General features: G+C 40.3%; 1 protein-coding gene across 2 annotated transcripts in view; it reads left to right on the top strand.

Annotated features, from left to right (window-relative positions):
* The window catches only part of ccser1 (coiled-coil serine-rich protein 1), a 103,947-nt gene that overhangs the window by 55,048 nt on the left and 23,905 nt on the right, over positions 1-24,994 (top strand). For both annotated transcript variants that reach the window (XM_063897629.1, XM_063897628.1), the window contains exon 10: positions 475-555. In XM_063897629.1, the coding sequence (XP_063753699.1) occupies positions 475-555 (81 nt within the window). The remainder of the gene's footprint in view (positions 1-474; positions 556-24,994) is intronic.

Here is a 24,994-nt window from a genome sequence, read left to right as displayed (position 1 = left end):
CCTGGTCAAGGTAACAGCACTGTATTTTAAAGGACAGTGCAAACACTTTTCTCTCTACACCTCCCACTGTAAATCTGCCAGAGGAAACCTATTAATTATCTCCCTAGAAGGCCCTTTCCAGCAGTCTGGCCAATACTAGCTGTCAGTTTTTATGTATTTTTCTCAACTGGTGCACTTGGAGAAGGATCCCTGCTCCAATACCTGGCTGTAAAAAAGTTCTCCTGCAATTCAGCCCAGTTTTATGTCCCTTTGGATTTCCAGGAGAGGTGGCAGGGTGGAGCTCAGGATTCAGCTTTGTTCTTTAGGGTTGCTGTGTTATTCTTTCTTTTTGATAGCTAGTTTTGCATGCTGACCAACTATACTAAGTGGTGTGAGTGTAGGCATACGTCTGCTGGGAAAGTATTTAGTTGTTCTGATTTATTCTTGTTTGATGGTCTACTTTCTTTGATGGGTGTGTGTTTGTTTTCTATGCAGGAGAGTGCCAAAGCTGCCCTGAAGATGAAAGACTGCCAAATGACTGACCATGCAACACAGACGGAACACATGGGGCCAGAGGTGAGATACACACAGTCCCCACACCCTCCTTCTCTTTGGCTCTGTCAGACTCAAACACAAAGAAAGCCTCATGCACCACATGTTGTTCACTGGAATTGTGCTTTGTGTAAGATCGTCTGCAACCATAAGATTACAATCACTAAATGAAGCTCAATTCTAACAAAAGCCTCCTTGCAAGCTCCTTCCTTCTCTATCCCCTTACTTTGTTTTCCTATATGTTGCAATGTACTTTATGCAATGCCAAAGCTGCCCACCCTCCCGCCCTTCTTTCCTTCTCTTCTCTTTAATAGCATTTTCTAACATTGAGCTACAGCTTTAATCCATCTTACTCATTCTCAGGATGTTGTACTGCGGTGACATTCGTATAATAGTCCACTACCTGCTCCTCTCCTTCCTCTAAGTCCCATAGTGCTGAGGGAGGGTGTTGTACTGCTTTCCACAGGCCCCCAGTTGACATGGCCTCTTTGGCTTCAGTAGGGGCTGACAGTATGGGAACGCAGCAGATTTAATGGATGACTGCCTAAAAATGGCCGCCTGTAACAGAAACAGGAGCTGAGCTTTGGCTCTGTTTCTCTGTTTCTCTGTTTTCTGTTTCTCGTTTCTTTCTTTTAACACACTTTTTTCCTCTTTCCTTAAAGTTCCTTTTATACCTTTAGTCCTGTTGAGTATAATGTTGGCAGGAATCTACTGTAAAAGTGGAAACGCTGTGTCATTGTCTGAGCTGGGTGCACAATACCCACACTGACTTACACATCACAAACACGGATAGGGTTTAATGTCAAATACAAAATGAATGCACATATCATAAAAAAAAATGTTCATCTGTTGCAGAACAGCAACTAACCTTTTCACAACTGTTAACTTAAATTACTGGAATTAAATGTTATTTTACCTGCACACAGATGAGATGAATGTGAGCTTTTGAGCAATGAAATGTATTCGCTACTAAATACACATACTAGGATTTGTTAAAGCATGTTATATCACATTGACCGCTTATTATTCCCTTATAAAAGTGCCTTTCCTGATGTACCATACTCACAGTGTCACAATGGAGTAGTTTCCTGGGGAGAATCACATACTGTTCTATAAAATAAGCTCACAGTTATACTAAATGAACAGTTCGGATTCTTCTCATCCACATTCCGTTGTTGCTTCAGAAACTACTTTTGCCAGACTCCCTTGGAAACCACAATAAGAAAGGAGTGTGTGTTCTCTGACTTCAGACATCCAATGGAGCTATTTTATCTTAACATGTGTCATGGTTTCATGATTCTTTCTCCATAACCTTGTGTTTGACCAGACGATTAATAATAGACAGGGTGTAGAAATTAAACGTTGACACCAAAATTCCAGCCTAGTGGTGGTACATGTTCAGGCTACGAAATTCCTCACTGTACCTCAAAAAAATGCTCCTTTCCTGACTGCGTGTGCATGACATTACAGCCCTCATTATTCCTGAATCATTTTTCTTCTTCTTCACACACACACACACACACACACACACACACACACACACACACACACACACACACACACACACACACACACACACACACACACACACACACACACACACACACACACGTTTCTGCATGGTGTTCCATTAACCATCACTGACTAATGCATTTCTCATAATGTAGCCTGTAGTTCTCGGTACTGGAGGCTACAGCAAGCAAAGGTGCAGGTGGTTTGTGTATGTGCATTATGTGTGAGGGTGCACATTTGTATGCCTTTCCATTAGCTGTGTGTGTCTTCCCATTTAAGGGAGTGTGTGGTTGTGTGTGTGTGTCTGTGCTTTGTGAAGCAGCCATTAGTCCTGGCCTTGGACATCAAAGTCAATACCATTGCTGTTAAAGGTGTCGAAATAACTTCAGTCAAATACATGGGTTGCAGACATAGCATACACTATCAGACATAATTATTCATTCAATTGTGTGTGTGTGTGTGTGTGCGCACGTGGGCCTCATTTGGCAAAGTATGGTGATGCCACAAAGGATGCATTTATTTGAACCACTTTGTTTTACCTCTTTGCCCAAATGTTTTTGTCTGAATCATTATATCATGTTTGATACCCTGATAGATAGAAGATAGAATCGGAGGATGAAACCCTCTTTATTAGTCACATACATGCACACAGCAGAGCACACACAGTGAAATTGGTCCTCTGCATTTAACCCATCCTAGTACTAGGAGCAGTGGGCAGCTATCGTGCAGCGCCCGGGGAGCAATGGGGAGGGGGGATTGGAGGTGTCCGGTGCCTTGCTCAAGGACACCACAGCAGGGCCTAGGAGGTGAACTGGGACCTCTCCAAGTAGCAGTCCATCTTCCATATTTTCAAGTCTGTTCGGGGACTTGAACTGGCGACCCTACGATTCCCAGTCCAAGCCCCTACTGACTGAGCCACTGCTGGACTTGGTTCTCTGACATTCAGATTTAATTTGTTATCACTTCTCTGAAGTGATGGCGTTAATTTTGAGTATAATTGTAGTAATCATGTGATTGCAAGTAGTGGTACTGCGTGTCTCATCTCGCTGCAGGTGGATATTACCAAACCAGATATACAATAATAGTCCTTTAGAAATTATCAACTGAACAAATTCTTCACTGAGTGTTGGAAGTATGTTGGCGGTATCGTTGTATCCCAAAACTCCATCAATGGATAGTATATTGTCTGGACAACAAAACCCTTTTATTCTACACAGGGAGTCCAACTTTAGGAGTCTAAGCAAGTGCTGAACCCTATGGCATTGATTTCTATTATAAAACAAGTTCCTTGCCATAGTGTCTTCCATATGCTCAGGGCTCTTCAGTAGATGAGCTCTTAATTAGAGAAGCAGCTGGCTGCCCGCTAGCAAGCTAGGTTAGCTGCTCAGGTGACTTCGCTCAGCAGTAGCTGCATCATGTTCAGCCTGATTTCATCCCCCTCCCTCCCCGCTTGTGTGTGTGTGTGTGAGTGAGAGAGAGAGAGAGAGAGAGAGAGAGAGAGAGAGAGTGTGTGTATTCCTGTGTGTTTGTGAGTGTGTGGGAGATGCTGCAGCGTTGAGCAGGCCTATATAGGTTAGCTACCCCAGTGCATCAAGGACAGTCAGCTAGCAACAGAAAGTGTGTCTACAAGTGGGGCAGCTATTTCTACTGCTTCCACCACTTCACAAGGTCGACCGCCTCACTCATCCTCTCTCCCTCTACCTTACTTGCTTCCTTTTCAGGAACGACCGTCTATTTTTCCTCACTTAGTTGTCCTCCTCTTTTTCTTTTGGTTTTTTTTGTTCGCTAATCCCTGAAAGTGCAGAGGTTAGCTTTTAGAAGTTCCTTTCCCCTCCTCACCAAGGTTTCCAGGCCTCCAGGAATCCATCAGGGATTCTCATTGCCCTGGTTTTCCCACCGTCCGACAGTCAGTGCCAGGGACAGCTCCTGGATCCCCATATAACTTCAGGCCAACTTGCTTCAAAGTTCCTCTGTAATTTTACTTTAACTGGGCTACCTTGTGGGTTGCAAAGTTCTAGGGAAGTCCAGAAAGTATTTGGATAATTGGAGAGCACTCTTCACTGACAGGTCACCTTGTGCTCTCATAAGGTTGTTTGCATGATTTCAAGAAATTGAGGATTAATTCAAGTAATTTGGATGAAATGCAGTTTATATTTGCATACGGTTAGCTCTAACAGCTGTTGCTAGTGAATGGAAATGTACTGTATTTATCACTCATACCTATTTCCCATTCCTCTTAAAGAAATATATTTTCCTGGTTTGTGCATAGTTAAACCAATTTTAGATGGCAGTATAATGAAGTAGCTGCAGAGCCTCTCAATCTACCAGATGTCAGTCCTGCCATTGTGACCTTCTTCAGTTGTAAATAAATTCATTTTTATATAAAGACATATTTAAATAATAAATGTGTGAGAATTATGTAGCAAATGCATGATAAAACTTTCTGAATGGGATCTACAACCTTAGTTAAAAGTTCAATCCCCAAATGAAAATAAAGAATCCCTCAGCAGATACATCATATCCCCATTATTAGTTCACATATTACCCAGATTAGGAGGACCAATGTTGACACTGTAGGTCACATCCCAAAACAGTCTTTCAATAATTGCACAACAGAGGGCTCTACATATGCAAACATGATATTCTGGGTGCTTGTGAAGAGCGCTGCTTAGCAAGACCCAGACACCTGAAGCTGGCAACTGGCAGAGTAGTGACAGGGTCTAACTCAAGTTGAAAAGTATGGATCGCTCTCCATTTTTTAGTTCTTCACTTACAGATCTATTCTTTCTGTCAGTGTGCCAATATAAAGATTGCAGGTAAGGTGAAAGGGAATCTGAAAAACTGTAAGACAGAGGAGAAATAGAGGGTTGAGGAAAAAAAGGCGAGTATCTTTTCATGTCCCACAGAGACTCTTAAGTATGGTGGCTGTTTTTAGAGGGGATTGAATCGATTGAGATTGCTTTCTTTCAGCAAGCTAATTTCATGGGCATTCTTAAAAGGAAAATTTTATGGAGGGAATCAAACGCTCTTGATAGTTGGCTCACTCTTGTTCCCTTTCTCTCTCTCTGGCATTCTCACTCTCTCCTCTGACACTCTCTATTCTCCCTAGATTTGTGCAACTTTACTTTTTTTATCTCCCTTTTCTCCTGGCTTCACACCCCTCTCTCTTTATCCCCTCTCTTTAGTAGTTTCTGAAAAGAATGAGGGGAGCGGAGCGATGGTTGAGGATCGTTTATCGTCAGTTTGCGGGCTATTACATTTGAATGGAAAAACATTTAGGTTGATCATGTAGATTCTTCCCTCTTTGTCTGTCATTCTGCTTTTCTCCTTTTTGTATCTTCAAAGAAGTATACAGATGGATGGAGTGACTTTTTATGTGCAGATGAATCATCGCTTTGGGCTGGATGAATCATTTTGTATGAAAAAATGTAACTAGAAAAATGTTTCATCATTTCTGATGGTCGTCCATACAACTGAAGACCTGACGAGCCATGGTTGTAAAACATGTCAAATATAGATAGTAAATAAATGTAGACATTTAGATAGAAGATAGAATCGGAGGATGAAACCCTCTTTATTTGTCACATGCATGCACACAGCACAGCACACACAGTGAAATTAGTCCTCTGCATTTAACCCATCCTAGTACTAGGAGCAGTGGGCAGCTATCGTGCAGCGCCCGGGGAGCAATGGGGAGGGGGGATTGGAGGTGTCCGGTGCCTTGCTCAAGGGCACCACAGCAGGGCCTAGGAGGTGAACTGGGACCTCTCCAAGTAGCAGTCCACTTTCCATATTTCAAGTCTGTTCGGGGACTTGAACCGGCGACCCTACGATTCCCAGTCCAAGCCCCTACTGACTGAGCCACTGCTGGACATTTGTGGAAAGGGCAATGTTACTGATTGATGGAAAAGTACATGGATATTGAAAAACATTTGTAAAAATGATGTGTAGTTTTTGCAGGAACAATGTACAAAACAATTTTTTAAAAACTTAATTGGATAAGATTTAGCCAACTTTATTTTTTGTTTAGTTTTGCTACCTGTCCCTCTTCTTACAGCAGATATGTTTTAAGAGATAAGAGATAATTTAAGAGACTGCTGTGGGATTTTACTAGACATGGAAGAAAGTCATAAAAAACAGACAGTAGGCAGGAATAATAGTGAATGGATAATCAGATATGTCCCTATACAGGTTGAGATAAAAATAATATCTGAGCAAGGACATGTTTTCTCTCCCTGTAAATCCCTGTGCTCAGGATAATTTACAGTAGTCTAAAAATACAAATTAATTTATCAAGAATGAAGCACAAAGAGGCTACCTTGGACCGACTTTAGATCTGTTGAAAAAAACTGTTTATTTTTTATCTGAGAGAACAAACTTTGTATCGAATGCTTAGACACTGGCACATTCATCTATTTTCAGTCTGTGTTTCCCATTCAGCTCATCATTTGAAAAGTCCTCACCTGGCCAGTAGACTTTATCTGTTCTTTGTCCTTTTGGTCTTTCATTTTGGAATTGAGTGCAACATAAAGGGACATAGCATGTGTTATATGTCACAGCCTTTTTCTAATCATCATGACACGTCACCAATACTTTCACCAATGTGTTGTAATCTGTTAATAGAAAGTCACTTGATGGAAGAGAGAAAGACATTCTTCAGTCTCTAATCATTGGTTTAGCTGTGCTACATCTCCTTGAATGCTCCTTAAACCTGCTCAGCTTTCACATTTTTCTAGCTCATGCAAACTTCAGCTGTGAAAATGATTGTCCAAACACCTGTACAAACTCAAGCCGAATGGCTATTGATTATTCTTCTTTATCTTTGTTTTTGGGATGTTTTGTCCGGTGTTATTGATCTAGAGAGTCAGGGGAAAAGGTGGCCTTAGCCTAGCTTGCCTTTACTTATGTCCAGCTATTATAGCTTTGAATGGTGGTGACACAGATCATTTTTGAGTAGACCCCCTGCAGAGAGAGCACTCCTAATGAGCAACACTGCTGGGTTTTTATGTATATTCCCGGGGCTGGGGAATCCTGAATCAATATGCATGATGACATCCATCATATGAACCCACGTCATCAGTGCTCTCCTCGTCGGTGCCAATTTAAGCAGAGGGATGGAGGGTCCAGTGCTGATTGTGGCTATGTAGGTCTCCAACTCCTATTCCTGTAAACTAGATCATTTTGTACAGCCGTAGTCCTTATTGAGTAATGGTGGTCCTAAGGATAGAAATAAGAAAGAAAGAGGAGGAGATGGAGGCTGAGCTCTAAAGAGGCAGTTTTCTGCCCTACATAGTTTTTATACATCTTTCTTTCTTTTTATGTCAGTCATGTCATATCAGCCTTCTTGTCTTTCATCTTTTCTTCTCTTTCTTCTATAAATTGTGTGATTTACCTTAACGTTATTTTCTTTATCTCTCTCTACTTAATAGAAAAGTACTTGATTTTAATTTCTTTCTTTCTTTCTCTACACATTTCCTTCTTAATTATATGCATTTTTACCTTTTCTCTGACCCTAGCTCTACTACTTTCCCCCCTCTCTTCCCTATCTTTTCTTTATTTATTTTCACATATTTGTCCTCCTTCCCTCCTAGTTCTTTAATTCCCATGTTTATCATCCATTCATTCCTTGACATCCTTTCGCTAGGCCTATGTACATCCTCATCTTTATTGTTGGCCTTGCACCCATATACCTCTCTGTTCACATTCCCACCCTCTCTCCTTTGTTAGCGTTACTCTTCCCCCTGCCTTCCCCCTGTAACGGCTTGTCCTCTGCTACATTTTCTCCTCAACTCTTGTTAACCCTCTCCTTTCCTCTTCATTTTCCTCTGCTCTTCTTTTGACCGTAACTTTTAATCTGAGTGTGGCGACTGATATTTAAGCAAAGATTTCATGTTGCAGAGAGGGCTACCCTGTTATTTTGAATTCACTGTAAGGGTTAAAGTCGATGCCAGGGGCGAGTTGTGATAGCGAGTATGGAGTGTGTTGGCCCTTTAATATTAAAGAGGTCACAAGATCAAAGGTGACACGGTCCTGGTTTGGTGACCATGCAGGAGATGAGAGGCTCCTTATCATTCTACAAACACTCCTGGGGGAACACACTGCTGGTCCTGTCCACAAGATCGTCATCAAAACCATATTTGTTAATACGTTTGATGCATGGACGGATGGATGGATGGATGGATGGATGGATGGATGGATGGATGGATGGATGGATGGATGGATGGATGGACTCATAGATGGATGGAAAGAAAGTGATGTAAAGGCTGTCATCAGGGGAATAGACTATTATAATGTGGCTTGATATGACCTTCAACATTTACTTCCATCTGCCATTAGAGCTGTGTGTGCATGAAATATGCAACTTAATGTAATAGTGTAAATGGAAATCCAGTGTGGTAAGAGATGGCTCAACAGACAGCATTAAATAATTTCTTTGGATCACTGTACATGAAATATACTGGATAATTGACCAGTATTTCAATAGTTTAATTCTGAGTTATTGTATACTTACCTGCTCATATCTTTCCGACAGTCTTTATGTCAATCATCCTAAATCATTGACAAACTCCATTGTAAATTTGAAATGTTAAAATCATTACATTTGTATTCTTTGACATTTAAATTATTTTGTATGGATTTAACAAACAATATTACACTTTTCGTAGAAGGCCAGCTGTTTTACACTGTTTCTAACCTTTCCGAAAAGCTAGTATTTATGGTTTTCAGTAATACGCTAATATTTAAAAGTATGTTCAACACAGCATTATTTAGCAATATTAACATGGCAAAGCATACACACTTTAAGGGACAAAGATCAAATAAAGTGTATGCTTAAAAGTATATTGGATTTCTTAAAATAAATAACTGTTACAGTAGCAGGATGGCAAATTGCGTGGTATCTTAAAACAGGATGCAATGCTTACTAATCAAATTCCTTCATGCCGTTTTATTTGTAATCCAAAAATAATTTGTAACAATATCGCATTGCCATTCTGGGCCAAATAAATATGGATAACATATCTGACTGTGTGGAGGAAAATACCATGGAAATATTTTTATTTGGGCATTGTGCACACATGTTTGCTCAGTTGCCTAAACACTGTGTCTTTCCCTGCAAGGCTTTTAAGCATAAGGTTGTGGAATCATTATGACATTCGTTTTTGGCAAGCACATGGCAGTGTGGGTACATAGAGAGGAACCCTGTGTGGGTACATGAAGAACAGACCACCAGTATTTATAAACCTTATACTTTGCTGCAGTGTCACCCACTCTCTCTATTTTTATTTCTTTTCATCAAAAGTGGTGTCAATGACGCAAAGCACCTTACACTTTTCATCAATATCACAGAAAAGCGGTGAGTGAATCCTCGACCAGTGTATTGCCAGTTCACATTGCCAGGTCTTTTAATACACACCAGCAGGCATACACTGTAGCTGTGAGTCAGTGGATGCATGAATGAATGAACTAAGTATGTGCCATGTACATGAACGTAAGGATGTACTTATAACAGAGGCCATCTCTTCGCAGATGCCAAAATAAACCAGCCTTCAACTTTGTAGGCTGCTTTGCATAAATGACACTGGATATATATTTGTTCACTTTGCAAAGACCCGTGAGCAGTTACTTACAGGTAATGAGAAAGGACAGTCTGCCACTGATAAATACACATTAGGAAGCAGGAAGTGCTGGAGCTTGATTTATGATTGCTGGGAAGTATACCAAGTAAAGTATTGCTTTCTCCTCTGATCTAACAACAATCCCTCTCTGTCTCCGTTCCCTGTTTTGATTTTTTTATTGGTTGCTCTTGTGTCAACATGTGTTCTGTTTCCAGGGCATCAAGGCGCATGGGAGCGCTACTTTGTCGTCAAGGAGACAACTGAGTGAGTGTCTCTGTTCTGATATCACCTGACTGGACGTGACTGTGTCTTGTAGTGGTCAACCTTAATGTGCCGTACTAGATGGGAGATCAGAGGGTCTTGGTACTAAGGCTTGATTAATCTACACCGCTCTACAAGCTGAATGAACTGGGATCCCCTGTTATTTTACTTCACAAATCAGCTTATACACCTTTGCGTTTTTCAGTGTACACATTTGTGGTTTTACACACTTTATACAATTAAGTTCAATATTAAATGATAAAGATGAATGTACTCAATTCACCACAATGGATATTGCTACAGAATCCAGTGCTGGTTATGTGAAGTGAAATGGTAGTGAATGGGTTGAAGCAAGCCAGCTTATTTATTAATCAATCCGAGTATAAAGACCCTCTGAGTGAAGAATGCCACCTGCACTGCCTTGTCCCGTAATGTAGACAAGAATGCTGCCTACTGTACCTATCTTAACTAATCCTTCCCAAAGTGATGGTCACCCTAACGGATGTTTGTATTTTCTTGTTTAAGTCAGTGGCACAGAACAGCTCTGTCGGTTAGAAGCCAATGCAAGATCAATGTCATATTTTCTGTGGTTAAAGTCAGAGTTGGAAGAAAGTCTCTGTTCGAGCATTTTTCAGTGGTACAGATCATTTCTCTTTTAGTGCAATCCGATGGTGCAGATAATTTCTGCTAAAGCCAATGATCTTGACAAATGACAATGGTTTCAGATATTGAACAATGATAAGAACACTACAGTCTCAGGGCATCCCAGTGCTTAAAAGGACAAATCAGGCATACCTGAACGGTTGTAACTCTTTTGAGACGACCAAAATGTGTATTTTGCTCCAGTGTGCTATGTTCATACATCCTATATAGGATGCTATTTGCGCTCTCCAGTTCTCCAAAGAAGACTGGAACATTGCATATTAACTAACCAACCAATCAGTGATTTGCAATTTATATTATGCAGTCATCATTGTTTTAACGGTGCACTATATTTTCAGTTCCATTTATGGAAATATTGTTATTGAACTTATTGAAATTCATCATCAGCCTTCTACCATAATAAGGTAACACTTTACTTGAATGGGTGTTCATAAGACTGACATAACATTGTCATAACCATAACATGGACACCTGTCTTAAACATTAATGAATACTTATGACAGTTGTCATTAAGTGTCATTTGGTAAGTTATGTCACTTTTGATGCCAAGGTGGCATTGTCTGAGATGTCCTTGTTATGACAACTTGACATAAACCAAGACCACAAAACCATAAACATGTCATAGCAGACCTAACTTTCAAACTTAAGAAAAACGTTTAACTTGATATCTTAGCGCGACATTAAACCGTCGTATATGGATAGTCACAAAACCATTACAATTGTGTCATAAATGTTGTCCTTTTCATTAAGATATCAAGCTAAACGTTTTTCTTAAGTTTGACAGTTAGTTCTGCTATGACATGTTTATGACAGATGTTGTTGTCTTGGTTTATGTCAAGTTTTCATAACAAGGACATCTCAAACAATGTCACCTTGGCATCAAAAGTGACATAACTTACCGAATGACGCTTAACGACAACTGTCATAAGTATTCATTAATGTTTATGACAGGTGTCATGTCATGGTTATGACAATGTTATGTCAGTCCTATGAACACCCATTCAAGTAAAGTGTTACCCATAATACAAATACATATTTTATTTACAGTGGAATTAAGGTAGGGCTTTTGTTATGAGGTTTGTTTTTTAAATATTTCAGTATAAAAGAGAACACAAACATGATCATGTTGCAGGGGAGTTCAGGTTTTCCCAAAGTGAAAAGGTCTCTGGGGGAAAAGCTTAACAAATTGTACTTTTCTCTCATCTCTATGCCCTGCTTCCTGCCTACCCCCCACCTCTCCCCGCAGTCTGTGCTGGATTGTACTAAAGTTGAGCATGCTTTAGGAATAAGAGCACCGCTGTGTAAATGTAGTGTCCCAGCTTCCTCTTCCTGTTCGAGTATGAACTGAAACCATCTGCCATGCACTGTGAACCTTAACCCTACCTGTCACAGCACTAGAAAACCTTTGCTGCCCCCTGTGACCTGTGATCTTATCAAGACAACCCTCCCCTCAACCACACTTTATCACGCATGACATTACACATGCACACACAATAATAGACATGGGCTTTCATACATGCACACCAAACTCCACATACATGCACTTAAAAATGACACATCTGGTGTGTATGCATCTGTGTGTGTTCCTGCACATTCTTGCTTTTCGGGGATATAACCCATGTGTGTGAAGGTCAATGCATAAAGATACAGTAAGAAACAGTATAGGAGCCATCAAAGCTGCAGTCTTGTTCTCCATTTTGCAAGGGCATCCAAGCACTTCCATCCCTGCGTGTGTTTATCTGTCTTCATGGGTGGGTGTGTTAGTTATTTTTACACACACATCAAGATTTTCCCTCATCATCTTTTTGTTTTTGTGTGTATGTGGGGGGGGGGGTGTCTTTGTGATTCTTTTTGCTCATTAAACTCCTCAAGGACTGACAGTAATGCAGTGCTGTTGAATTATTAGTCACTTCTGGACCTGTTGCAGGACAAACAACATTAATGAGCTAAACCTCATTTATTCAGCAAGGTGAAACTGAGTGGCAAGCCAGAAAAGCCTCATGCTGCAGTTCTTATAATGTCCACTAGATGTATTCAATTTTAATGGAAAAAAAACCTGACTTCTCTTTTAGAAGCACAAAGTGAAATGCAATGGCAAGTTGCACCTGTTTTTATGTGTTCGTGGCAATTTTGCTAATGAAAATCCAGAAAGCAGTCATTAGTGTTACAGTAGCGTATGTTTGGGCCAAATGTGAAGCAAAAAATGCATGATGGTTACTACTGGTTTACCAAAGCTAAGCTCCTCTTAGACTCTTAGAATTAAGGCATCATAATGCTTCACATCTATTCTACAAAACGCTGACTGAAGCCGTAAACCATAACATTAGTATGAAGTGTTTTGCAGTGTGACATAACGGGCCTGACAGAGGCTCTCAGCTTTCTAAACGTTTATGAGATAATTTGAATTTTAAATACATTGACCCTTTCTGATTTAGTGCCCTGTAAACATACATTTGCATGTGTTGGTTGCTGAGCAAAGCCAATGCTGCTGTGTACATGTTTGAGGAGAGGTGGAAGTGGTTCATCTAAATCAACATTGGGGAAGGGGATGCAGGTGGAGAGAGTGAAAGAGTGTTTGTCTGTTTGTGATTTTGTCTTTGTGTGTGCCTGTTGGTGTGGGAATGCAAGCCTGCCCAGTGGCAGTCATGCCGAGATGAAAGATTCCTTTACCCAGGTGAAGGACGCATGATGGAGGAAATGTGCTGTGTGTGGTTTGCACATGTGCCCGAGTTGTCCCTTCTGGGGTTGAATGAGGGCAGGAGCAATTCCCTATTTTGAGTGTTTCAGTGTGTGTACGCGTGTGAAGCCGCATTACGTCTTTGATCCTTTTTTTGGGGGGGGTACCCACTGTAGTTCCATTGTTGCCTGCCTTAGACAGACGGATGATAAAGTACAGGTGTGTGGGTGTGTGCATCTGTGGATGTGGTTATCCAGCTAGAGACAGATATTGTCAAGATAAAACTGGAAACATCCAACTGGCCCCTGCCATCTGCAGGTGGTACTTTGAGAGGAGGCTGAAGCCAAATGATTCCCAACATCCACACTGCACTGCAATATAAGAACCAGAGACATAGGAGCTGTCTGTTTGGTTATGTGTGTAAGTGTATGTGTGTGTGTTTTTTTACTTGTGCACATGAGTCTATCTCCAGTGCTGGCTAGCTGCCAGAGCACTTATCTAACTCTGATCCACAGCGCTACTCGCTGTGACTCCTAATTATAGACAGAGGCACTCAAACAGAAACATATACACACAGTCTCGACATGCTCTCCTGTGTACCATTCACACTAATGAGGCACTCTCCCCGAGGAAGTACCACACTGCTCTCTGATCCTTGATGGAGGCTACCAGGACCACCTCCTATGCCAACCTCCCTCCTAGTCTTCTACTCTGAGAAAGTGATACCCATGTATCACAAGACAGATACAAAGACCTAAAGAGTGAAAAAAAAGTTAGATGGAAGTAGGAATGTAAAAAATATGGCAAGAAAAAGGAGCAAAGAAATATGGGATGAAAGACAGCTGCCGTGGGGAGCGGAGGAGAAGAGAGAGACGGACTGCCAAGAAGCCAAGCGATCAGATCATGATGAGAGAATGGACGACAGGGGACTTGGAATTGCTTGTGAGAAGAACAGAGAAGGAGGAGAAGACATGGAGAATATTTGTTCTGTTTACTTATTGAGTTCCAGGATGCATGATCACAATCCCCCTGCAGCTGTGAAGGCATTCTCAGCCTCACTCTATGTTTTTCTAGCCCTCGCTCTCCTGCTTTCCTTCTTTATCTTTCTGTTTCCCTTTACTTTCCTGTCTCTTTGTCCATCCCCCTCTTCCTCTTCTCTCTGTCATTTTACAACATGTTCAGGATGACACTCAGTCAGATGCTTTAATCCTTAAGGATTGGGCTCAGGTTGCAATAGCATGTCATACATCATCGCACAATAAAAATATTCTTTTGCTAAACATCCAAACCTGAAGCAGAAGCTCAAATCTGGATTTGTTTAGTTTTACAAATAACCCAGGCATAGCGCTATTTACAGTTTCCCAGCACACCACAGATGTGCTTTTATTATAAGCTATGGGGGATAAATGACAAAAACAAAGCGACAACAATGTGCATTTAAATTGCCTTGTACTGCCCTTAAGCCAATGAATAATTCCTTTTCTATATGTGCCTGGGTATTTTGTCCTCTAAATAACTTAATCAAGGTAATACATCTCCTGCTAACACCATCTTCATCTCTATGTAGTGCTGACAGAACAAAGCAGACAGAACAGAGCAGGACAGGACAGAAGGGACTGTGGTGGCTACTGCTGCGTGGCTCTCATCCCAGCTAACCCCACCTAGACCCAGGGGCAGCACAGAGGAGAGAGGGGGCTGTCAGCAGAAGGTGTGAGTGTGTGGGTATGTGCGTTAAAGAAAGAATGAACAGAGAGGAAGAGAGTGTGTATGTGTTTGTGTGGGAGTGTGTGATCTGTGCTCTCATGTATAGCTCTCTCCCCCACAGGCAGGGCAGAGCGGCACAGGGAGGCGGGCACCTAACTGGGCACAGATGGCAGCAACAGACAGGGACGGTGGCGACATAAACACGTTAATAAATAATTATCCGAACAATGACACTTGGTACACCGGAGTAGGCGGGAGGGGGACAGAAGGACAGGAGGGGAGAGGACACTGGGAGGGAGGACATGAGGAAAAAAGAAAGATGAGGAGAGGATTTTAGAAGGCCAGGAGTAAGAGTGACAGAGAGGGTAAAGGAACAGGACAGGATGGTGGAGGGAGGGAGGGAGGGAGGTGAGGAGAGGAGAGGAGAGGAGAGGAGAGGAGAGGAGAGGAGAGGAGAGGAGAGGAGACATAGGAAGTCAAGAAAACCAAGAGAAGTCAAGTCATCCAAAAAAAGAACGAAGGACAAGTAAGAAAGGTGGAGGAATAAAAGTGTATCAGCTGTTTATATTACAAGACACCTCATGAGAATGGTTAAACTTCACAAAGCCTGTGCAAGCTAATCTTGAGCTGCTATTTGAGTGTACCCAGTGCTTAAGTCCAATGGCAGTTTCAATATCACAGTCAAAACTCCAAGGCACAATCTCTTTTAGCTTTATGTGTGGATATCTTAAAATGGAATTAAATGGATTGAGCAGGGTTACAGAGGGAGAGAAATAATAAAAAGCTTAAAAAGGAAACACAACATATGAAAACCAGACAAGGTGAAAGATATAGATTTATCAAAAATAGTAGACAGTCTAATGATGAGGGAGGAGTGTGGCTTTGGGAGATGTGTCTAAAATAATAAACATGAAATCTATGACATCTGTTGGACTGGTGTAACCATATAATCATGTCTGCTGTAGTGCAGGCAGGCTTTTCCTGTGTAATGCAGCTGACCAATACCCACTCTTATCTGTAATGAACGAAGAGAGGTTCTTCCTGCATCTTGTCTTCCTCTTCCTCCTTCTCAAACTCTACATCTTCCTCTCTCCTCATTTTTTTATCTGCCACTTGTTTCCCTTTCCCCTCTTTCCTTCTCCCACTACATCATATTCTGTCTCCCTTCAGCTCTTTCCAGCTCCCCAAACACCATATCTGTGACCACATGTTCATTTATTCAAGTAGCATGTTAACATAATTAGGAGCCCTGTGTGTGTGTGTGTGTGTGTGTGTGTGTGTGTGTGTGTGTGTGTGTGTGTGTGTGTGTGTGTGTGTGTGTGTGTGTGTGTGTGTGTGTGTGTGTGTGTGTGTGTGTGTGTGTGTGTGTGTGTGTGTGTGTGTGTGTGTGTGTGTGTGTGTGTGTGTGTGTGTGTGTCTGCTGGCTCTCATCTCCTTTAGATATGTTCCAAAAGGTCGAGACCAAATTAACATTTTAACTCAGGCGTCAAAAGGCTTCCCTCTCTTTCCTTCCCTCACTTCCTCATGCCATGCTAAAAAAAAATTAGTTTTCGGCTTAGCAAGTCAAATTTCGCTCTTATATAATGTCACGCTGTGTTCATCTTACTTAATTGTATCACATATTTTCTCTTCACTGCTGCCCGACGGGCATCCACCCTTACAGTCATCTGAAATGATTCATTCATAATAGCTCCAAAGCAGCTTAAACATATAACAAAAGTAAGAGCAACAATATAATGGCCACACTGGTTTTATCTTTTATTTGTAATTAGAAAAAGGATATTGTGTATGCACTATAAGCCTTACACTATGAAGTCTTACATATAGGCAACTCTTTCAGTGGGTCATTTACGATTATTGCATTCATTGCAATAAAACTTTAAGTGTATTTAGGGAGGTCAGATACATTGCTTTGAATCATTTGAATACATTTTTGATCAAATTGATAGTATTATTTTTAAAAAAATAGCATTATATTGATTCATATTTCCCTTACCAAAAGTATTGCTTCACTTCATTGGCAAAGGCTTAAAGGAAGCATGATTGAATTGCAAACTGTTCAGGAAAAAATGACGAAGTAGCTTTTGTTCACAAATGCAGATTGAATGACAAATAACTGCCAGAGTGAACCAGATGACAGTTTCTAGCAAATTTGAAATCTCGTCCAGCATTTATGGCCTGTAATGTACAGTATCCCACTGAGATGATTGTAGTTTCCTGTTGACGAGGAGGGCAGCTGCAGACTCTCCCTACAACCCAGTTTCACTGCAACAACACATCAGAAACCTCTGCAGCATAATCCACGGTGCTGTCCATCCCTCTGGGCAGTGTGTTCCAAACACTCCACAGAATATGCCCTACATGTAGACGTATTTAGCTGTTATCGGATCATTTCGTGCTTTTCATTTTATGGGTAGGGTTTTTTAACCTGTTTTGAATGATAGTATATTTTTGTCACCATTTTATTTTAATTTAAGCTACAGTGATGTTGGCGGCAGTAACACACTATTGCTGTTTTTAAATTTTTTTTAACAGATTAAAGTCCTGAGTGTGTCTAATCACCTATAGATATTGTATGAGGCAACTTTCAGAAATTCAAAATTGAACTGGCATCTCCACTCCTTATCCTGTCGTCCTGGTCTTTGATCCTCCTCTCATCTGCCACCATTCTCTGTCCCTTCTCCAGACCTCCTACTGCCTTGGCATCCTATCCAAGTGCTGCTGCCTTTCATGGCTCCTCGCTCTCTGGCTCTCTCTCTCTGTCTTCAGTCTTCTTTCTTACATCCATTTCTAGATCACCATCACTTCCACTGACACAGTTCCCTTGTCCTATATCCTTTTTCAAATGACTACTGATGCATTTTTGGTGTGTGTATGTTGCCTAAATTTCACTATATGCATTAATTTTGTTTTTAATGGATGTCTTTGTGTACTTGTTTAATAATTTGCTCTGACCGAGGAACACTCAACTGCTGTTGAAAGATCTTTTGCAGTATGTTAAATGTGGATTAAGCCTTCTCTCTATATATCGCTTTTTTACACATGTATAACACAGGCTACTTTTTCAGGCTTCGTAATCTCCTTTTGGACGTATGCCACATGCACATAGAGCGAACATAACAGGCAATCACACAAATCTCTAAGGGCTCTCTTACCGTCGCAAGTAGTGTCCTTGTGGTACTGGCTCTGCACATCATAAACATGTACAACTACAGAACATCTCTTGAGCAATCTTCTGCGAAATACCAAACTTTGTTGACGAAGCTTGCTTTGAGAGTGACTAATGTGAAACATGTACACCAATTTGAAGGTTTTGTCTGCAACTAGCACTCAATATTGAAATTAAAAAAGATTCAAATGCCTTTGGTATATTCACAAGACACGTGCCTCATTGAGTGTTAGACTATGGTGTTGTCCCTTTACCTTGTTACCACACCTGGCCCTTTTGTTTCCTATCCACTAAACATATTTCGATGCTCCTTTGTGGGCCTCCCCATCTGTGTTTATCCATATGTTTGTAACCATGTACTGTATGTGTACATGCTCATGTTCCACCTAACTCATCTCACTGCACCATCTCTCTTGTGTCTCCTCTTTTGTTTTTCCATCCATATGTCTCCCTCCATTTGTCCGGGCGCAGTGACCAGCATGGTATGACGGAGGAATGAAACAGGTATGGGTGTCTGGGTTGGGTCAAACTACAAACCTGAGTCTGAAAATGTTTTCTAGACAACACAATCATAAAAACATGGTATGATAAACCATATGAGTGTTTTGCTCTTTCTTATCTTTTAATTATTTTTTGTAATTGATTGATTGAGTCTGGCAGGTTTAGACTATGTAATGGTCTATTTGCCCTCTAGGCAGGGAAACACTCTCAACTGGCCCAGGTTTGTGTGTGCCATCTGCCATCTCTCCATCATTTATCTTTCCATTCTTTGCTTAGCCTGTTTCTCTCTCCAATCAAGACAGCTGAACATTTGATTTACCTTCGTTATGGTAAATTTGACCTTATGGGTGTATTCCAAAGCAATCTAATTCTATGTAGGTCTCAGTGTTCTCAAGTAGCGCTCTCATCACTGCCAAGTCTCTCCTCTCTTCTCCTCTCCTCTCCTCTCCTCTCCTCTCCTCACAAAGATGGAAATCCAATTCCATTTGTATAATCTAACAGAATGTGTGAGCATACAGAAAGAGGAGGAACAGAAAGAAGACAGTGATGGATTATAGTAAGACAGCCACTTGAACTATTGAGACACTTTTTTTTAAATATTCATTCACTTGAGCAATGATTTAAGTGGGTAGAGTCTAACTGTAACAGAATAAAAGATATAATGTATTTCAGATGTTGATGTGTACTCTGTCTTTACCAAGCTCTATACTACCGCATGTCAACTGAAAATTGCGTTTGTATGGTGTAAAACATTTCAAGAAGATTTATGACCTCAGATACCAGCTCCATCAAGCGTTTCTTATATTGTGATGTCAAAATTAGACTTAGATAATCTCATTGTGTCAAGATCACACTCAAAACAATCCTAATAATCAGCATCTGTCATTTCTTTTTCATTCCTAATCAGCATTTCCTATTTGTTGTCCGTCGTACATGATTCTCCTTTGATTCATAGAAATGAGTCGGTTTGGCTCTGCAGTGACTTGTATTATCTGCTCTAACTACCTGTCTACAGGTAATTCATACTGAGCGGAACCACAGGTTGGCTGTCTTGAGTGATGGTAGCTGATTTGCATTGCTGTGATTGGATTGCCCTGTTGGCAGAACTGGATGTCATATCTCATCTCAAGTCAAATTTGTCACTGTACCTTTTTCTAAATTTGTTGTTGAACGGACTCGTCACATCATTCCGCATTTATGTGCATCCGATTGTACCTAAATGCATCAATTAATCAAGAGGACCATGTTTTGTTTTTGGAGAAGTTGATATACTGTAGTGTTATTCTGTCTTTATTTTCTCTCCCTGTGAGGCAACTAATGTTGTGTGGGCTGAAGACGCTGTGCTTGTAATAAAGATCACACAGTCAACAGAAGTACAATGCAAAAGGTTATTAGGAGAATTGTGTATAAAGCAACATTGCCAGTCATTTAATCATTTAGTATTTGTTTGTCATCTAGTAGTTTTCATGATATTTCCATAAGATAAGCGAAACGCTGTTTAACAATAAGCTCAGTGCGTTTTCTGAACATTTGGATCCTTGGAGGAAATGTTTAGTTTTTAAATGGGCCAGTCAGTGTGGTCAAGACACAGCCAAGCTTTGGGCAAATTACCTGACAAAAGCATCGTTGATTGAAAGCTTAATTGTTGTGGGGCTTCATGAATCTGCCTCTGATTAAAGTATTTCAACACTGACATCAAGGCCATGTCACTCAGTGTGTCTACAGTTTGCTTGGTGGGATGAAAGTAAACATTTTATTGGCCCTTTGTGAAGGATGTGACATGTTTTGAACAGCTGATGATTAAAAAAAAGATGTGCTGCTGACTAAGTGTGACTAGTATAAAGAAAACAACATTGCAGTGTGTAGCACCAAACACATGGCAGTCAGCTTTCAAACACAACAAAGTCAGTAGGTCGCTCTTTGAAATTAGAGCGGGGGCTTTGGATTCAGAATTACACGGTGTCAGGGGGAGATAAAACTGAACCTTAATAAGTTGAGAGTCTGGTAGATCTCGAAAGTCCCCTGACTCTTCTTTTCATCCCCCTTTCTGTCAGCCAACAGGTTGATGGATTTGCTGTGGCTATATTAAGATACATCACTTACTGCAGATGGTTTTATGAAAACAAATAATATTGATCCATCTCTAGAATTGATAGACAGTGCATGCAGCTTAGAGCTTATAAATGCATGAGCAGTTATTGAAAGTTCTGCGTGTGTTATCAAGCATATTTGCCTTAGGAAAGATGTGTATGGTGTCCATATTTGAGGCGAGTTTGTCTTGGTGTGTGAGTGGGAGAACAGCTGGTGTGTCTCAGCATGTGGGGAAAATACATGAGATTATATTCAAGGCACAACAGGAGGCTACTTAAACTCCCCTTGAAACTAACCAAGCACTTCCTTTAGCTACAGTAAACTTTCCTGGGCATTAGGGATTCACGCTGTGCTGCAGCCCTCAGGTATACGCTCTGTTTGGTTATCATTCTCATCCTTTACACTCTTGTTTAGCTGGCAGTTAAGACAATTTATGGCAATTTGTTTGACATAGCTCAATATTAAATGTAAAATGTTTATGTTATTTGTATGTGTAGGGGCATGGAAATGCTATGCTCACATTCAGTAACAGTAACAATAAAATGGGAATAGTGCTAAACCCTATTGAATGCAATAAAGTGACTTGTAGCCTGCCATCGTGTTTGCATGTTGGTGTGTTTTTCTCACAGGGAAAATTTGATTTAGTGCAATGTGTTGTGGCTTGTAGCATACCACACACAACCATGTGTAATATTATGTTTTTGTCTCGTTGTTTACCCTATTTTTTATGCATGCTTGGTCCTTCCGTTATTACTGCGGTAGAGAAAAGTCTTTATTAATGAAGGGACATCTGTTTCATGAGAGCAGAAAGATGCCTGGGAGAGAGAGTGAAGGAGGGGGTTTCAAGAAAAGTAGAGAGCTGGCATAGGGAGGGACAGACATAAAGAGATGGTGGGTGGTTGCAGGGGGTTTGAAGCCAAGAAAGAGAAAGTAAAAGGGAAAAATTAAAGAGAACAGAAATGCACAAGGAAGATATGCTAGACATTTAGACAGGAATCTTTTCATAAAGATTGATGCAGTGAAGAAATAGGCCCTGCTCACTCGCCCATACAGTTACATGTACAAATCACATAAAACAAACCTCATACATCAACATAAAAAAAGCTAAAACAGACATGAATTCCAGCACTAACACATACTGCTCTGCACCAGTATGAACTAGTAAAGCATTTCATTAATCATAATTATAGCATGTAGCACGGAGGATAGGTGAAACAGCTTCCAGCTAATAGCCACTTTCAAAGCATATAGCATAGAACAGACGGTCATGGAAGACCAGTTTAATATTGCCTTTGCAGAAAATATAGATCAGCATTTACCATATAGGCGGGTAAAGTACCTAGGTTAATTATTTTTGTATTGAATTCCAATGGTAAAAACTGTTTACAGGCTCAACAGTAAGAGTACACTAGGACAATAAGGAAGTATGTAAGTATAATCACCAAGGTTTATGATGTGTAGTATTGATCAACTTTGCAGGATGTATATTCACACATCTGACCTGCTGCAGTCAGATGTCAATCAAAAGTGAATTTGTATTCAGTATTAATCCGTACCTGCTGCACATTTCAGTCAAAAGCACCTAGGCAAGGCTCATATATTGAAATAATAATACCACCATCTCATGACAAACTATTGTGTCTTGTTTTTACTTTCCAGAACATGACCTTAATTTTTTTAATTGAATACTGATTTATTTTTACTTTTATATCAGTTATATTCATGTATATATATATTATATCATATATACACCTGCTGATATGTTAGCTAGTGACCAAGACAGGTATGTGAAGGACATGTAAAGAACAGTTTCAAGACCTAAAGATTAAAACCATCCATTGAATCGTAGAGCCAGCTTTTCTTTACTAAAGAATGCTGTCCAAACCAGGAGCTGATGTCCTCCACTATAGCTGCCAGTGAGCTTGTGGTGTTGAAACTGAAACTCCTCTATTGAATAAAATATATTGGAATTGAAGTGGACATTCACAACTTTGCTCCCCAAAGTGAATCGACAGATTAGGTTAGAGAACACATACAATGTGAAACTGCCGCAACATAAAACCAAGTAGAACTGAATTGGATATTTGAGCAATAGAAGTATTATATTGTACTTTTTCCTTTTTTGTTTTTCATTTTTACAGACAATTTGTATAAACAATGCTTAAAAAGAACAACATATAACTAAATGATGTATTAAAAAAAAACAAGATCGGACTTGATTGCTATGGGAGTAAGTAGAAAAAGTGACAAATAAAAACCAAAATGAAAGAAAAAGGAAGTCAAACCGAAGTTGAAAAAGGCACACCATGAGTGTAGTGCAGTGTTGAGGTCAGCCATCAGCACAGACCTATCACACCCGTGCGCACACTCAATGGCCAAGGTCGGATATAGAATCACAGTAGGATCACAAGGTCCCTGCAGAAGACCAGGTTATAACTGACATCTATAATTAGGCTAATTAGAGCAACAAAATCATCATCACAGTGGGTAATGACCTGGGCAGGGTGATGGATGGATAGATAGATGGATAAGGGAGAGAGGGAGAGCAAAGCAGGTAGGGAAAAGGTATTAATTAGGGTAAGGCTACAGGGGAATGATGGATGGATCAGTATGAAAGTTGGAGAAGGAAAGATACAGACAAGCTGGCAGCTATGAGCAGGGTCATGGGGAGAGGAGGGACAGAGGTGTGGATATGAGACACAGACAGGTTAACTATCAGACACCTTTAATCTGTTAGTCCGCAACACTCTGTGGTGCTGCTTTTGTTGTTTTTTGGCACTAGTTCAAGCTTTTACACACACACACCCAAACATGTACACATTTTTAGATACACAGCACACATATTTTTCATGTTGTTTGTTTATTAAAATGAGTCTAACATGTAATGCTTTCGGACTTCTGCTCAGTTATTTAAAGACACCAACGTTGACTTTAATTTGCAGCCTTACGACAAAAATTGTAATGTATAACTTCTGTTTTATAAATGACCTATGTATAAAAAAGATGATGTCTATTGAGTGACAGGTGTGCAAGAGAGATGGAGGGATACAGTTGATGTATTTTTAATGCAGGATTATGTACAACATTTTATAAATTGCAGGCCAGGTGCAACAAAGTGCACCATTAGACTCTTATTTGAATGGATATGTATAGTTATGTATTATATTGCGTAAAGGCAATTGCTAAAAAGAGCTTTAACAATGGATTTATTAATAGTTTATGTTTTTCCCCCTTTGTCAAAAATGATCAAGAGGTTAAAAATCCAAGTTAACTGTTCCTGAAACAGGTGGTTGCCCCAATTTACGAACTGATGAGAAAAGTCACACAGGGGGGTCTGTTAGGGATTCTGTCTTACTGCTTTCTGAACTCTTTCTGTCTGTCATTTTGAGTGGGAGGCTTTTGGTGGTGGATGGATTAATTATGTATTATTGGTGCAGCTCTGTGTAAGATAAGTCAGATTGATTTTCATCACTGGTTCTGGTAACATATAGCAGGAGGCCAACATGAGTTTACCTAATCATTAATCAGGACAAATGTGGTTAAATTACAGGAAGGTCCAAGCATCTGGAAGCTTCTCTTAGGTTGCTCAACGTCAGTGGGAGTGACCGTGACAAACCTCTTGGAGAACTTGTTGTTGTAGAAAAAAATATAGCTGTTCATCAGTACTTTTTATTTGTTCAGTACAGTACATCCAATTTGATTACTTCTTGCTTTGTTTCATGTGACTAAGTGATGCAATATACACTGAAATGTTCAATCCTCTTTGATTTGCATTGGCTGATATTTTAGACAGGCTAATTAAGCTCTCTAATAAATGGGCCTCAACAGCTTTAATGAGTTTCTTTGTTAGATAATGGATGAAAAATTCAAAGGTCAGATCAATAGATTTTCTTGGTGGAAAAAAAGATGACTCCCATATGACTGCCCTTTTAAGATGTATTTGCATAGGTTATCATAATTCTCCGCCTCTGTTAATAACAAATAACGACTTTAATACCATATTACAGTGCATGTTCAGGATGTGCACGTTCATAGCATCTGCCCTTTCGAAGCAGACTGTTTGCCCTGCCAACTCTGTAATGTTAGGACATCTAGCATCCAGCAGCAGGATTGAACTGCAGTCAATGAGCCTGATAAAGGCACCATACACATCACTGTCCTCCATTCAGTCCTTCAAAAGAGCTCTGTTTGGTCACTTGTTTATTATCAGTTTATTGATAGTCAACGTTTCAAGATTCAAAATTCAAAAAACTTTGTCAGTGGACGTCT

This window comes from Eleginops maclovinus, chromosome 12 (genome assembly GCF_036324505.1).
Source record: "Eleginops maclovinus isolate JMC-PN-2008 ecotype Puerto Natales chromosome 12, JC_Emac_rtc_rv5, whole genome shotgun sequence".
NCBI lineage: Eukaryota > Metazoa > Chordata > Actinopteri > Perciformes > Eleginopidae > Eleginops > Eleginops maclovinus.
This window is presented reverse-complemented; position numbering and strand designations above follow the sequence as displayed.